Consider the following 17,193-nt stretch of genomic DNA (forward strand, 5'->3'; position numbering starts at 1 on the left):
GAAATGAATGGCCTCAGTGTTGCTTCTTGCAGCATCAGAAATATATTTGGGCAGTACTGACATTTCTAAGTAATGCAAATAATGTTTCTATACTTGTTCTTGAACTTTGAAAAAGGTTCTCTTTAGAAGACTCTTCTATAAACCGCGTGTTTCTTTTTAATGCGCTGCACTGCTCTATCTGCTTCTACAGTTGCTGGTTTGATGTTTAAGATTGATTAACTCAGTCTCTGCAATGTCCTCCTCATTAAAGGTGACTTTCCAAAAAGAAACTAAAGTGATAAGCATGAATTAATGAAGAATTATCGACAGACCACCACCCTTTTTGTTACAAATAAGTATTTCTATCTTTAGTAAAACTGGACAATCTACCTTGTTATTAACAGAGAATTCTGGAAGGAGCTGTTTCTGATGGTCTCTTTAAATTGGTGTGGATAGTGTGCCATGTGCTAGAAGAGTGAACGTAGTAAGATGCTTTATGTACTTGAATTTTTTGGGCTTAGTTTAACCATTTGTAATCAGTCTACAATAGATCTAGTTCTGAAGTGTAGGCTGACCACACTGTTAGGTGCCACTTTAAGAAGGAATATGGAGAAGTACTATGTTTAAATGATTTAAAGTGTGCTATTGAAGCTAAGCTCAGATGATAAAGAGCAACAAATCTAGATGGATTGTAAAACATCCTGATTCTTTTTTTTCCTGATTTTTTTTTCTCCATTCCAATCGTTTTAAAATTGCTACTCCTTTAATTGAATCACAGAATTTCCTCCTACTCTGAGACATTTTCTTCCTAAATATGACATGTAAACTTCAATCCAAGAATCATTTATCAGACCCATGAAATTTTCATGAGTTGCTAATATTTGATTTAAATAAAAATAGACCTGAAGTTTGAGCACATAACTACAGAAGTAGAAGTGCTGGCTGTTTTGATAGAGTTCGGGCTATGTGCTGGATCCTCTTCCTGAAATCTTAGCAAGCATCCTCCATGAACTTTCTTACAGGAGGATAAGAAATACTGAAGTTTCTTACATAGAGTAGGAAACCAGGCATACTACCTTTGAATCCAAGCCCCATTGCTTAGCTGATGGAAAGTTAATTTTACGGATACTGTACACTGTAAGAAGAATCCACCTTAAAAGACTCAGTAGTTAGCCCAGAGTAAATGTTACAAAGGCACACTCAAGTGTGACAGTTGTCTTTTTATATGAAGGACTTAGATCTGTGCAAATGGTTTTCAAGGCCCTGGTACTGCAAGGTGTTATAAATATGTTGTACTGGATTATCGATAGCAAATTTGCTTGGCATAGATGCCAGGGCACTTGTCCTGTCTGTGGGTGCCTTGATGGGCTTTCAGAGCTGCTCCAGCCACGTGCATAGACCTGTTGCTCCTAGTGTGACAATCTGTGATTACCCACTTCCCTCTAATATACTCTTATTGCTAATAAAGAGCTGCCATATGTGCCAGCAATGCTTTTGCATTCCTAAGGCACAGGGTGTATGGCTATACTTCCTTGTTGAGCATGATACTTAATCTGTCAAATTCAATGATGTCATAGCTGAGTTTACCCTACCTCCCGATGTACCAAGATAACGGCTTTGCAAAATATTTTGGCTTGCTGAGTGCATTTTGTGCACATTTCCACAGTTATTTTCCTGTTGTTTGTTATACAGAACATTTAAAAATGAGAAAATATTATATATCTATTTAAATAACATACTGTATTTAAATAATATCATAATATTAATGCAAACCAAGAAAACCAAGTTACTATTATACCACAGATAACACTTTACCTAATTTGCCTGGTCACTTTTTCTTTTGTGGACTGATCTAACATAAATACTGTTTCAGCCAGCATGAGAGATTTCACTGTGTTAGGAGGTCAGGGTCAAATATTGTAACTGAATTTTAGAGGGGCTAGATCATTCAGTGAACAACAACAATTTTAGATATTCATGCTGAGAGCAAAGTAATTAAATCTCATGCTTCAGGGCAGAGGCCTGCAGCCTGTGCTCTGCTGCAGCCTGCCAGGGATTCAGCTCCGTAAGTGTGGAGGGTTGAGACCACTGGTGATATGAGAGGTATGTAAGTCCTTGTTTAGAAGGAGGTGTATTAGGTTAGTGTTATTAAAACCCAAACAAATATTCATTCAACAAGAACAAACCCCCCACAAATAAATTTCTAAGCCTCTGTAGTGTTTAAAATTGATTAGTTACATTGTGGTGATTTTCCCCCCTACCCTTTTTTGAACAACAGGTATTTGCCGTTCCTAGAAGACAATTTACATCTACTGATGGATTAGAGATGTGCTGTTCTGCCAGCTTTATATTCCTACAGTTTATGGCCAGTATTTAAATAACAAGTTGAACATTTCCATAGTGATTTGCAAATGCTAAGAAATTAATTTTCCTGACAACTCTGTGGGGTATGTGCAGGCGTTAGTTCTTTATTTATAGAGGGAAAGATTCAGCACAGTGACATACTCAAAACTGGGGAAGAAAGAGCATCCAATTCCAGATTTAAGACTTGTGCCAAATAGCCAGAACTGGCATAAGTTACACTAATAAAATTTGCTAAAAGCTGGGTGGAGTGATGGCTATGAAAACCTCACATGCAGGTTAGCCCGTGTGTACTGATTGAAACTGGGTGTCTTTATGGTCCCCAAAGAGTTGGTTTTCCTGAAATTAAAATTTCAGGAGTCTGAAATTATTTATGGATAGATGAATACCGTTGATGTAAAGAAAATCCAAGGAATATTTGCAGAAGATGGAACATTTCATTTTGATGCCTACAGACTGAGATAGTGCATTTTGAAAATAGTAGAGCATTTCATGTAGCATTTTGAAATGACACTTCAAAGCATCTTATTTTGAAATTGCATTTTCCATTTCTTAAAAACCACAAACTTAAGACATTAAAATGTTCAGAAACCTGAACACTTATACTTTTTTGTTTCAGATTAAACAGGGCATTGCAGATTAACACACAGTCTTATTGTCCAGATTTATTCCCAACAGACTGACGAGTGTCATCCATCACACTCTGGTGCTAGAGCATGCCATACCAAAAGTCCCTTGAAAATCTGGCAGACCTTTGGTTTTGGGTTATTTATTTTGTCTAAATAAAGCGCTGTGTATGCACTGAAGGGAGGGAAAACACGGGCTACGTTGTGAAGTCCTGCCTTCTGCTATCCGTATCTTTTGCAGCTTGGAGCGTGTCTCACACCATTAGTCAGCTTTCTGAAGGAAACCCTATGAATCCCGCATAAGATAAACCTCCATGAATAAATTATACAGTGGAACTAACATATGGATTTTCAGTATGCTAGCTGGCTCTTTGGCAAGTGTTTACAAGAAAAGTGTAGCCCACATAGAAAATGTAATGTTGGTGGCTCCCCGTTAATGAAAGTGGAATTGTGCTGCAGCAGTTGTCACATACTAGTATGTGCTAAAAATACATACCCTGGCTATCCCATGGTTACCTGTTCACATAGCCCTGTTGTCAGTACTGTGTTTATCTCTTATTAATGTGGAAACCTCTGCAAAGCTTTTATTTTGTTGTATCTTAAAAATTCAGGACCATCCCATTCTTGTTTCCTTTTTCAGAGCATGATGAATGTATAACAAACCAGCACAACTGTGATGAAAATGCGCTCTGCTTCAACACTGTGGGTGGGCACAACTGTGTCTGCAAGCCAGGTTACACGGGAAATGGTACCATCTGCAAAGGTAAGCCGCTGAAAACCCTGGGGGCCGGCAGTCTTGGAGCTGGATGAGGGGCTTTGTCATAGCTGATGCAAATCTGGTCATGTGCCTTGAAGAAGACAGGCAAAATGCTAGGCTAGGCACTTAGGTCCTGCACCTATAAGATGATCTTTATAGACAGATACACACTGACTTTGCATTTGGCAGAGTTCACAGTGATGGGATGTGCTCTAAAATGTGAAGTAACAATGTTTCATTTCTGGGTCAAGGTAACAGTTTCTATATGTGCTACACCACTGAAGGAAGCCCACAGTTACCAACAAAGTTACAGCTGTGGAAACATTGTCAGATCTACATTGCCGATGGTCAATCGCTTGCTATTTTGCTTGCATGAACTGAAAAGTTGTTTGGTATGCTGTGTCTTTTTACTCTAAATGAGAAAAGCAGTTGATACGAATGCACAAAACCTTTGGTGCACGTGAGGTGGTGCCTTGATTCCTAACATTCTCATTCACTGGTGAACGTCAGAAGTTACACTTCTAGCCTTAGAAAGATGCTTTCCCAGAGATACAATGCTGCTTTTGTTTCCATTGCATTTCACATCAAAGAAGATGATACTTGGTACTTGGGCCCAAGTCCTTGGAAGTCCTCGGGCTCTGACCATAGGATCCTAGAGGGTGCTTGAAAATAAAAGTAGTGTAACTGTAGGGGAACTGGTTCAGATGGCAGCCTGGTCTGCTTCCAGTCAAGCACATGGGGAGAGACCTTGGCAAATCCTCCCTTTTATGCTGGGCTCCCTCCTCTGGGTAATGGGGTAAAAGTCTTAGTCTTAGGAGGTTCAAACCCAGAGCCACTCCTGTCAGAAGAGAGCTCTGTCTGTGCAGCTCACTCCTGTGCTGTGCTTGGGAGTATTCACCAGTCCTTCTGCTGGAGGTGTGTCGGCTTACAAAAAGGTAATTGAGATTTCTTTGTGTTAAAGAGAAGCTGCATAACCCTAGTGCACCGCGCTCAGCTCCTCCTTCTCTGAATAAGAGCTTTGACTGCAGGTCTGACATTTCAGAGGGCGCCTGGTCCCACTGTGAAAGAAAAGTGTATCCCTTCCTCCCTCTCTTTTCAATACTGAAAAGACAGTGTGCAGGAGAAGGCTCTGAGCCTGCGTATTGCAATCTGAAAAATGTACTTTTCTGGAGCCCTGGCTTGGATGCCAGTGCTCTTCAGAGAGACCTGGATGCACCTCTTGTCCCCATGCCTTTGGCAGCTTTTCATGCACTGTGCTATCAGCTGTGCTGTGTGCTGTGTCATCCTGCTCTGGGAATCTTGGATGTCTCACTCGGTGCCCGGGGCCTCATGCCACAAGGCTGGTGTCTGGAAACTGAGAGCTGGAAAGCTCAAATTGATAACACTTGTGTTCTCTCCAGATGAGCCTTAAGACCTCATCAGTGGTGCTGTTACACAGAGCAGCTGCAAACCAAAGCCTGGCATCTCTGATGGCTGGTTACAAGTGCAGGGCTAGATCAGTGCCCCACATCAATGCTTTTATGTCAGAGATAACCTCCATCTGCTTAGTTTCACCTGCGGTTTCTTGTGACCAGAGCATTTCTGGTTGCATATTGCAAATTCAACTGGAGCAGTTAACAGCTGCTATGTTTTCTATCAGAGCTGGTTGCACTCTTGTCTGCAGAAGGGGCTCTTTAAAGCATAGACATATTCAGAACCGTCTTTGGAGAATGCTGCACCAAAATATGTAAGCACCAGCTTCTTAGATTGCAACATGCCAAAGAACAAATCCAGGGATTGACTTCAAGATGTAAATGGTAAAAGTTTCTAAGTTCCTGAGACAAAGTGACTTTTTAGATTGTTTCAATCTAATTGATTAGTCAAGGAATGAGGTAGCCAGACAATTTAGTGTTCAGATGTGCCTGTTGTGCCCAGGCCTTTATTTGGGCAGCAGAGAAGACCAGCACTGCTCTAGGAAGAGTCTGTTCCTAGGGAAGATGCTGCCTTTCACTACTGCCTGGTGCATGCAAAGGAGCACATATGTGAGCTTTTGTCTTCAGATGATTTACTCTAATCTCCTTCTGTAGCTTGTCAGCCCATCTGGCCAGTGAGGCAGGGTGGCCATAAACCATCTCTTTGTGACCTCTGTCCTTAGGAGAAGGCAGTCCCTGCACTGAGTGCTGCAGGGACTGTGTTTGTGTCAGCCTGCCAGCAGCCCATGGCCACCTGCGTGGTTGCTGAGTGCAGTTCTGTTACCGATATATTGTGATTTTGCATTTTGCAGCATTTTGCAAAAACGGGTGCAGGAACGGAGGAGCCTGTATCGCTTCCAATGTGTGTGCCTGCCCACAAGGCTTCACTGGGCCCAGCTGTGAAACTGGTAAGCTTATAACTGAATTTACAATGAAGGTAATCCAAGGAGGATGTTTGAGGTAATCCAAGAATAAAGGATTGTTTAAGTGTGTGCCCTGAAAGAGGAAGTTGCTACTAAAAAGTTACTCACTTTTCTTATGTGCCTCCCAAGAGAATATATTACAGCAGTTCTAATTAGAAGCACATGGACCGCAAAAATGAGAACATGAATTAAGACATCTTGGGTTTTGATGTTCCATAATTAATAAGAGTATTGCTTTTCACCTCAAATGGCCTTTACAATCTCCTATACATTGCAGATAATCTGACATCTGGAAATAAATTCCAGTAACTGGTTGCTTCTGTGCTGTAAATGTCTGAGTGGTTCAGTAGCCCACTTTTCCCTGCAACATTATTTGAAGACTTCTGATCAACTTACCTTTTTTTACTCAGTGTTAAGGTAGGCTTCAGTGTTCCTACTGGTTTTACCTCCTTTTGTAGGCATTTCTTTCTCTTCCTCCTACCCCTGAGGATGGCAGTACCACAAATTCTTGTTTTAGAACTTTATTTTTTGTCTTGGATCTAGTCAAATTATATGGCCCAGCAGAGTATGTAGAATGTTAATATTTAGCATCTCAAGTACTTGTAAATAATTTTTCAAAGTTAAAATAAATAGTTTCAGCACCTTTATTTATTGATGTAGAGTGTTTAAATGCATTATAACCGTACATGCCTCCAGGAGATAAAGGGAGAAAGCTCACTTAGATTAATTGGCTTCAGTACGCCTAATAAAAGGGCAGTCTGCCATCTATGATTGACTATTGTTGCTGTTCTATATTGCCTTCAATAAATCTTCCAAACAGAGGAAAGGAGGTCATTTGAGCAAGTATTGCTTTCATCTGACTTGTAAACCTGTCCAGTTTAATGAAAAACACAGGCTGATCTGAATTTTGTGTTACCTGGTCCATTTGAGACGTGAGAAGTGTGATTGTTTTCATTGTTCTGTATTTGAGCGCATATTACCACAGTACACTAGAGGGAAGCTGTGTGAAAAGCACTATCCTGATTGTTCCTCTGTTTCTAGAAAAATGTCAAGAGCAAATTTTCAAGTGTTCCTCACTGTTTCACAGGCTGCAAATAACATGGTACAGGGTAGCAAGGTGTCTTCAATGTAACACTGTTGTGTTTTTGTTTAGAATAAATTGTATGCTAAGATAATGCTCAAGTATTAAAACAGTTACTTTGTTTTAGAAATATTTGTCTTATATGCTCCTTGCAGCATTCTGCTGTTATCAACTAAATATCGCATGTATAGTTTCAAGGCCCACATTCATCTTTTCCAGCTTTATACTCTGGTCTGAAGTGTGTAGATGAGAAGCATATTTGCTTTATTCTACTTGTATAGTCAATACTAATAGGCACAATCAAAGAGAGATCTTACTGGCTTTTCTGAATTGCCCCTGGAAGTCCTGTCTCTGATCCCTTCTTTAGAGGGGATCCCAGGGACACTCTGTTCCCAACTGAGAAAGTTCAGACATGTTTAACTTAACTGTGTTCAGCCCCAAACGTGCTTTGAAAGCAGCTGGACTGCTGGCCTAGTTGCCCATCCTTCCTGCCCTTCAGGAAACATATTGGAGGGCAGGCAAAGACTTGGACCAGGTATGAAGCCTTTGTGAATGTCTGATCTCAATATTTAACATGAGGCTAGTATGGTAGTGACCTAATATCACATAGCTGGTGATACTGTTATGATTTGGAGCCAGTTTGTCAGCCCCAAACCAGTTTCATAGGTCAGCCTTGCAAGGAAAAGCCCCTCTGTCCTGGTGGACCTCCACTGGAAATAATTTTTTTTCTTACTGTTGAAGTAAGTAACACTAGAGATCAGCCGCAGGGCTGCAAGTCTCATGACCTCATTTGGATATTGATGTGCAAGAGTACGATTGTAATATACTTGCACGTGGCTTTGAAACATACAGTCTGAAATACTGTGAGAGGGGCAAATGGAAGAGCTATCCTGTCGATAAAGAGCAAAAGCTAGTTTGTTCTGAGGCTGCATTGTCAGAAAGATGGTGCTGTATACAGCTATAAAAGAAAACCTGAGCCTCAGACAATACATACTGACTCCCAGTGAAAGCAGCAGTTTCCTGAAGGTACTTTTTGTTAGGCTTGAAGTGATTTAAGACATTCATACTACAAATAATTTATGCTGGAAGCTTCTCTTTTTGAACAGTCACTTTATCTACAAAGGTAATTTAATCTTTTCTAGGCAGACATCTTTAGATGCAGTCACATACAAGGAAGGAGGAGGATTGATATAAAGATGCCAAATCTATTTTTGAATTACATGTTAGTTATTTCTGTTTATGCTATATATATTTTAAAACTGCTTATTGAAGAATCCTGGCATTTTTAACTTGAAATAAAATGTATAGTTATATAGTAATTGTCAGCAGCTGCTGAACCTACGAATTAATTAACAGAAGATTGAACCCATATTCCAGCAATAACCTGGAAAATGCACACCAGTTCTTACTGTTTCCTTCTGTAAAAGGTAATAGCTCTGTAATAGCACCATTTAAATAATTTCTCAGAATCACAGAAAGGATGATATTGGAAGGGACCTCTGGAGATCATCTTGTCTAATCCCTCGGCTCAGAGAAGGCTCAAATAGAGCTGGTTTCTCAGGACTGCACCCGGTTGGATTTGGAGTATTTTCAGGATTGGAGAACTCTATAAAGCTCTGGGCAACCAATTCCAGTGTTCAATCACCCTCAGAGTAAAAAAAAATAATTATTATTTTTGTGATGTTCAAATGCCATTTCCTATCCCCCTGGTGCCTTTCCTGAACATGACTGAGAGGTGTCCAGCTTCCCCCGACACTGTCAAGTGTTTATACACATTGATAAGATCCCAATCAGCCTTTTAATTTCCAGGCTGAACATCTCAGCTCTGTTAGCCTCTCCTTGTAAGACAGATGCTCTGGTCTCTTAATCATCTTCACAGCACTGTGCTGGATTTGCTCCATGTCTCTCTTGTAATGGGGGGCCCAGCCTGGATCCAACACCCCATATGTGATCTCAACAGCATGAAATAAAGGTGAAAGATCACCTCCCTTGACCCACTGGCAGTGCTTTTCCTAATCAGCCCACAAGGCTGTTGGCCTTCTTTTGCTGCAAGGGCACATGGCTGGCTCATGTTCAACTTGGTGTCCACCAGGACCTCCATATCTTTTTTCTACAAAGCTGCTTTCCCACTGGCCAGTCCCCAACCCGTACTGGTGCCTGGGATTGTTCCTTAATAACTGTAGGACTTGGCATTTCCCTCTGAATGTGATGACACTCCTGTTGGCCCATTTCTCTAGCCTGCTGAGGTCCCTCTAAATGGCAGCACAACTACCTGGTGTGGCAACCCCTACTCCAAATTTTGTATCATCTGTGAACGTGCTGAGGGTGCACGCTACCTTATTGTCCAAATGTTAAACAGTACTGGCCCAGTACCCAGTGTTTACCCAGGTGTACACCGCTAAGTGACAAGCCTCCAGCTCACAGCCCTCTGAGCCCAGTTTTCAAACCACCTCACTGTCCATTTATTTAGCCTGCACTTTCTTAGCTTGTTTGAGGATGTTAGAAGAGCATCAAAAGCTTTATTGAAGTCAAAGTAAACAACATCCACTGCTCTCCTCCCATTCACCAACCTAGTCATCTGATTTCAAAAGGCTCTAAAAAAAAATTATTTATAATAATATAGTAGCCACTGTTAGAAAACCACAACAGGTACTCTTAATGGAGACCCCAAAAGGTCAGCGTATGACATCAAAAATGTTATGGAGAAACTGGTCAGATTAATTTCTAGTGATGGGTGCTTAAGCTTAAAAATAACGAATATACCTCTGACAAGATAATTTTACTCTTTTTAAAAGAACTTGTGATAAAGAATTTCATCTTTCTAAATAAAGAACAGTCTGTTATCATTCAGAGGTATGACTTCCTCTTCATAAATCAATGCTTACTATTCCAAAGCACCTTCATGTCCTTAATATGTTTGGAAATGTCCAGGAGGATACCATCAGCTTCCCAGGGATGGATGTGAGGCTGATCTGTAGTTCCCTGGATCCTTGCGGTTCTCAAACACATATGCTTCTTCCAGTTTTCAGGAGCTTCTCAGTCACCATGACCTTTCGAAGAGAACTGAGGTAACTGAGGTTGGCCTTGCAATGGTGCCAGCCAGCTCCCTCAGCACTCTTGGGTGTATCCCATCAGTTTTGATCGACCTGTGTTTTTTCCAGGTTATTTAGATATTGATCCTCACTCCACCAAGGGCAGATTTTTCTTCTTACAGTCTTTCCCACTGGTCTTGGCAACCTGGGACTCCTGAAGGCAAATCTTACCAGTAAAGACCAGGGTGAGGAAGGCATTGAGTACCTCACCATTTTCCTTATGCTTTCCAAAACCCATCCTTGCACACTTGATCAGTGTCTGTATTCCTCCCAAAGCCTGAGAGAAATGATGCTTTCCATGCTTAGGTCCTGCCTATAGAGCCAAGCTCACGTTGTAGAACAGGTCATTGACCAAGAACAAGAATAAATCAGATCTGAAATAGCTGGGATTATTGGTGTCCAGAGCATCCCCCTAAATTTTTGATGAGGCTGTCTACTGTGTGGCAAAGACCTGGCCTGTTTCCTTTGTGCCAGCATTGGCTGGGGAGATGTACTGTTCCGTGTGATGGGACTAACAGCTTCTCCAAGCCTTCCAATGGAGCAGAGAGGAGTGGAGGCAGTGGGCACCGATGAGTTGGAAGCAGATAGCCTGCTTCCGATGCGAGAGGTCAGAAGTCTTCTGGTAAAATTATCCTGAGGTTGAAACGTGGTTTCAGGGCAAACCTGTTCACTCACTGCTCAAAGTGGCTTTCCCAGTTTGGTGGATTAGCACCAGAAACTTGCTTGTGTTTATTGGCACAACTGTAACTGTTTTCACCTGTCAGCTGCCATGGAAAGGCTATATATGAGATTCCTAAACTCAGTGAAGCTTTTGCAAAGAGAAGTGAAGCCGTGTGTAATTAAACATGATAATGGGTTTCTTTCTTTTTTTTTTTTTTTTCTTCCAAATGCGTGCTTCTGGGGTAGGAGCTGTGGCGTGCTCAGAAATGGGAGAAGGAGAATCAACTACTATTGCTAGTCAGGTGTTTCCATGAGAAGAAACATTCACTGTGGAGTGCCTTGCAGTTAACAAAGCTATGGCAATACCTTAGCATGATCTGCTGGAAGCCTTTTAGATTAATCATGGCCTATGTCCTATGGAAATGGATCAGTGGAATGAGGAAGCAGATGTAAGAAACGTGCAGATATATCAACCTGCAGCACCTTTTTTTTATTTTTTTATTGATAATAGAACATAAAAATTACACGTGGGACAATTCCTGTTTCTCTTGCTAAAGGATGTGGGTTGAGACATCATTAATGTCGGGGATGCATTCATTGGCTTAGGGAGGTGAGGTTTATGTGTTAAAACAGGGGTCCTCAAACTTTTTAACCAGGGGGCTGGTGCATGGATGCAGTGGCAGGCAGTCATCTGCGGCTGCTTGGTTCACCCCCAACCCCTGGCGGGGGGGTTCTGTAAATACTGGGGGCCGGTTTGATGACCCTGGGGGGCCATATCTGGCCCATGCGCCGTAGTTTGAGGACCCCTGTGTTAAAAGATTTTCAGGTCTTACAAGGCACAGTAGTAGTTAACATAGTAGAGCAGCTTTCCGCAGTGTAGAAAGCTGAGACGACCAAGGAAATCTAAAAATATTTGTGCCTGTTAAACTTTGTCAAAATAACTGATTTAATACTGTCTTTGATTGGAAAATTATGAATTCTTCAATGGGCATTTTTAAATGCTGTCTTAAACTGTGTTAGAAAAGTATTTTAGTTTAGAACCCAGCACAGGTTGACTTTGTTAGATCTGCTTGATGTTACTGTAACTCCCCTTTAATCTGATGAAAGAGCTCTAAGAGTAGGTTTGTTCTCCTATATATGCATATCTGCTAGTGCATGTGTACAAGATTAATGCGTTTTTGCTGCTTGTCAGCTGCTTTTTTGAGTTCCCACACTTGTTTTGTGCTTTGAGTATTCCCCTGGACCACTTTTAATTATGCATAAGATCAAATAACAGAGTTTTGCTACTGGTAGTGTTTTGATGTAGTTTTTTTAACAGGTTGGCTGGAAATGTATGGCTTTTTTGATGGATGATTGGCTGTAACTTGCATTTCCTGATAATGAACTTTCCTTGGATTTCACGGGAGTCATGTCCACCTGTTACTAAACAATCCATGGCAAACTGCTGAAAATAAACTGGCACACAAAGCTGTTACCTTTCAAAGGAACTGTTGAGAAAAAGTTTAACTTACAGATTCTACATGCATTCAGCTATACATTATTACTAACAGTTGGCTTAATTAAATGTGTAACTGAATTTATGAAAAAGATGGTGAGCATCAGGTATGTGAGATCACCATCTCTTATTTGAGCTTTCTCAGAAATAGTCAAATCCAAGGAAAATATATTATTTGGCTTTTCTCTGTATTTTTTATCTTTTTTTCCATATATGGAAAGCTCAAACAAAAATAATGTACATGTTGCGAGTATTTCATGGAGTAGGAAAAAAATCTTGATGTCAGTAAGACAGATTTTTATAAATTTTTACTTAACATTGGTGGTTCAAAATACTGAAATACAATCTAGACAAGTGATTTGGGAAATAATTGTTATGGACCAGATCTCTTAGAGTTTGTGCCACTCTTCTATATAAACTAAATCATTAACATGTATGTCTGTTGCTTTTTTCAGCAAATCCAAATTAATTTGTTCATGTACACGGACCATAATAATAGCACTCTCCAGATTATTGAAGACTATTATTACTGCTGTTCCAAAGGAAGCTTGTGAAAATATTTTAATTCTGATACCGAAGTTATTATGAAAATAAACTTACTGATATTGGAATAGAAAGCTTTGTCAAAGTAACCAGAAAGCTTGTTAACATTGCTGATTTTGTAAAAATGAGATATTTCAGTCCTTTTAGCATCAGGAGAGAACTACTTCCATTTAAGCTCTTGATCCCTTGTGTTCAGCTGAAACAACCACAATCAGCTTGTGGCCAGGTAGGCTCTGAAGCTAAAGCTGTGACACAAATGGCATTTGAAGCCCACAGAGCATTGAACCAGTTCTGTTAGAACTGGGATTTCTTTCGGCAGAATTCTTAAAAATTCTTGGCTGCGGTCTAATGCAAAATCTCTGTAAGCTATGAAAGAATCACAGTCAAAACTTTCCCAACAACTCACGAATCTGCCATTTTCTCAGTTTTATTTTTACAATGAAGATTTAAATTACAGATAGTTGGATTGGGATTTGCAACAATAATACCAAAAGGCTCAAATTTGTGGTACAAGTATGCAAGGTCCTGCACAAACCTGGAGTAAGAGGAGTACCATTCAACAGTTCATAGTCTAACCAGGGAAGCCAGTTGTGTGCCGGAATAAATGAGAATAACATACAAACTTCTTGGGCAGAAAGCACATAAGGGTTCATCATTTAATCCTCTGAAATTCTTAAGGCATTGCTGGGCTTTTTAACAAAGGAGGAAACAAAAGAAGGGAGCAAAAGGAAAGTGGAACAAACATGGAAGGCAGCGCAGGCACCAACTGTCCAGATCAATAGCTGTAGGAGGAAGGGATGCCTCCCATAGCTGATTAGTTTTCATAGCCCATCTGGCTTGCTTGGATCCTGGTGTCCTGAGAATCACTCTCCTGTTTTTGGGGAGGCTTCTGGGTTTGAGACTTAAGTTACAGGATACTTTTGGCAGGAAATGTTTTAATTATGTTAAAGGGCTGGCTTCAATTCACAGCAATAAGAAAATGTTGGATTAACCTATGGAGCCTGGATAAAATTTTTACAAACAAACAGTACTCGAGCATGATTTGCAGTGTAAAATATTTTAATAGATCCCAGCGTACAGCAAGAATTCATCATATTATGAAAGTCAGACCTTTTGGAGCCACTCAAGCCTGGCATTTCAATGTCGGTAACTTTCAAAGTTTGTAGGTACAAGCAAAAGAAAAAAAATATCACCCAGGACAAAACCCAAAGAAGCTGAATTGTGGTGGCTGGCAAGCAGTTGAAATCCAGCTTGCATGCTGGACTGCATGCTATAGCTGTGCAGCAGTGCTGAGGCTGTGGTGTGGGGTCCCCATGTAACTCAAAGCCTCAGCTGTGGGAGAATACAAGCAAGGAGAAATGCTGGACCTAACATGCCCAGCTAGTCACTGAACTTAGCTGCCCTAGGCTTGGGGAACCACTGCCATTTCTCCTTCTTGAGTCCTTCCAAGTGCTTTCCATTTCCCTGGCAAGTGTCCCGGCTCCCTGCCCTATGGAAATTTGGGTATGTGACATGTTGGGTTGGTAAGTTTGGCCTTTCCAGGCATAGTTCAGATGTAGATGGAGACACAGAGTTCTCAGTACCCCGTTTAAACTTAAACAGTAAATAGCTAACTGTACTTTTTATACTCAGGAGCTGAATCTCTGAAACAAAAACACTTCACGCACCTGCATTTAATTAGTATCTTTCTGTGGTTCCCATCTCAGCAGAAAAAGACAGGACCCAGCTTCTAAAAATAATGTGACAGTTTTGCTGAGGATGCTGCAACATCCTGCTTTATAACTTGCATCTCTGCTATATAAAGTTACTATGCGGCTTGCACAGGCTGGGTAATGAGCGGTCTGCATTACTGCCTTCCTTCTCAGAGATGGCCGTTTTGCATGTCAGCTACTGATTTCTGAGGCAAGGACAGTGTTGTTTGAGCTAGGCTTGGTTTATTGAGGTAATGCATATAACTAGTGTGTTTAGCAATACCACATCTTACTCTGTATTATCCATTTTAAATGCTGTCTTCTTGTAGAAAATCAAATAGTAGAATCATGGGCAAACTTTCAGGAAGCATCCTACAGCATCACCTTCTTTGTCTTCTTTAAACATAACAGTTCATTCTACTTAAAAAGACTAATATGTCACTATGATAATGTTTTGGTAAAATGATACAGAAACCTAATAATGAATTTTTAAATACATAAATTGTGTTATGCAGTGATATCACTGGACAACAATTATGCAATGTGAAACAAACACCTTCACATAAATTTTTTTTAGTGACTTGAGGAGAAGTTAGCAGGATATGACTATATGAATCATTACAAAGCCATACCAGTATATCGAGTCATCCGATCGACAACATTTCAGCTCTTGTGGTTGAAAAATTTTGTAATCTTTTCAAAATACAAGGTGACTTTTGAGATTTGAACAAGCACTGGGAAGCACAAGGCTAAAATTGACACAGTAATTTGCATGACCATCTTAATGTAATTTTCTTGTTGCCCAGGGTGAAAGCTATTAACTTTTACCTTCTGAGATACTGTACGCAAATAGTGCCTAAGAGCAATGATTCAAATACTGAACTGTGCCACAGTGAAACATCTAAACCAGTGCCTTGGGTGGTGTTCCCAAGTCCTTTCAGTACTTGGAAAGTATTTATTTATTTATTTTTAATTTTGGCTTGCCTTGATTTCAAATAAATAGTTTTTGAGAACAGTAATTCTAGGAACATGAACCTCTGCACTGCTTACATGCTTCTGAATTGTTTTGTTTAGTTAAATACAGTTTTCTGATGTACTGCTTAGGGATTAATATATTGTATTCTACTTTTGACTGGTGATTAGTAGGGAGAAATATCCTCAGTAATAGAGGGTGCCAAGTAGACAGGCCTAATGTGTACTGTCAAATCTGAAATTCCTAGGAAGTCTGAAAAATCTTGTTTGGCTGCTTTAGGGCAGAAAATCCAAAGTAACTTTTGGTTCCTGTATTTTTGTTCCTGCACTCCTGTTGACATACTTTACATGAAATCATGAGGTGCAGAGCTATCATTTCCACAGCTTCTGTTCTGGTCAGAAGTTTTGTTTGTATGATAGATCTAGTGAAACAGAGGAAGAAAAGAAAGAAGCAAATTATGGCCTTGACATTTATGCATTTTCAGCTCCCCAAGACTGACTGGGGCAAGGGGGGATTTTTTTGTGTACCTCACAACTTGAATCTGTATGGGTATCACTGAACAGCTGGTACTGAAAGTTCTGTAGAGTTCTGCTTATGAAATGGTTTATTTTCCTTTGTTATGGTCCTCTGTAGTCAGCCAAAACATAGAGTATTATCTTTTTAAACCATCTTCCAGCAGTTCAAAATTAGTGATTTTTTAGATTTTTTTTTTTTTTTCCATACTCTGCATCTGTTTTGGTTTCTAGACAAACCTGATAAAAACCCAACTGTTTTCCTAGCTGATCTTCTTCTCATGCTTTTATTTTACCAAAACTGGGCCTTATATTCAAATGATAAAAATTTATACAGTTCTCCTGGCATGCACATCTATGTGCTTTTAATGAACTGCCTTTGCATATGATTCAGTTCCTCTTGTTTATGTCTATTAATGAACAATAGTAAGTTGTAATTAGTCACTCTAAAATGTCCCTTTGTGCCGATGCAAAAATTACTCTTTTCCATTGATGGTCAAGACTATTTTGGTATCTTTGACCAACGCTAAGGAAAATAAGGACCATGAAGTCTGTTATAATGCTCACTTTTTAATATATTTCTGAAGTCAAAGCTTTGGTGAGTAGGAATCCTGTTAAGTTAGAGTCTAGCATACAGAACTATAACATGTAATGTGTTCATAGTTTTATTCATAAATCGTCTGCCTCCCCTACAACAAATTAGTATTCTAAGTGAATAGCTGCCCGGTCCAACATGCATAAAAATAAAACAAGTTGCTATTAATGCTTGTACCTTTAGAAGTAATAGGCATACCAGCATACCATAGTTTGAAAAAGGTCAAGATAGGGTTTATTTCAAAAGATGCTTTACCCCCCGAAGGATCTCAAGTGTGATGCATATTTCTAAGCTATTTAAATGAGTTCATGAAAAATATGTTGACTTTGTCTAAGTCTAAAGTCACTGCAAAGCATTTGATATGTTACATCTTGAGAAACACTGAGCACTGAAGAGGCAAATACTGCAATCTCCACTTTTTTAATTGGGCTTCAGTTGCCCTTATGAACATAGG

At 40.0% G+C, this 17,193-nt stretch overlaps 1 protein-coding gene across 1 annotated transcript in view; it reads left to right on the forward strand.

Annotated features, from left to right (window-relative positions):
• Positions 1-17,193, forward strand: part of NELL2 (neural EGFL like 2) — a 150,221-nt gene that overhangs the window by 103,382 nt on the left and 29,646 nt on the right. The window contains exons 14-15 of the mRNA XM_037390221.1: positions 3,607-3,729; positions 5,987-6,082. Coding sequence (XP_037246118.1) covers positions 3,607-3,729; positions 5,987-6,082 — 219 coding nt within the window. The remainder of the gene's footprint in view (positions 1-3,606; positions 3,730-5,986; positions 6,083-17,193) is intronic.

The sequence above is a fragment of the Falco rusticolus genome, chromosome 5 (assembly GCF_015220075.1).
Source record: "Falco rusticolus isolate bFalRus1 chromosome 5, bFalRus1.pri, whole genome shotgun sequence".
NCBI classification, from domain to species: Eukaryota; Metazoa; Chordata; class Aves; order Falconiformes; family Falconidae; genus Falco; species Falco rusticolus.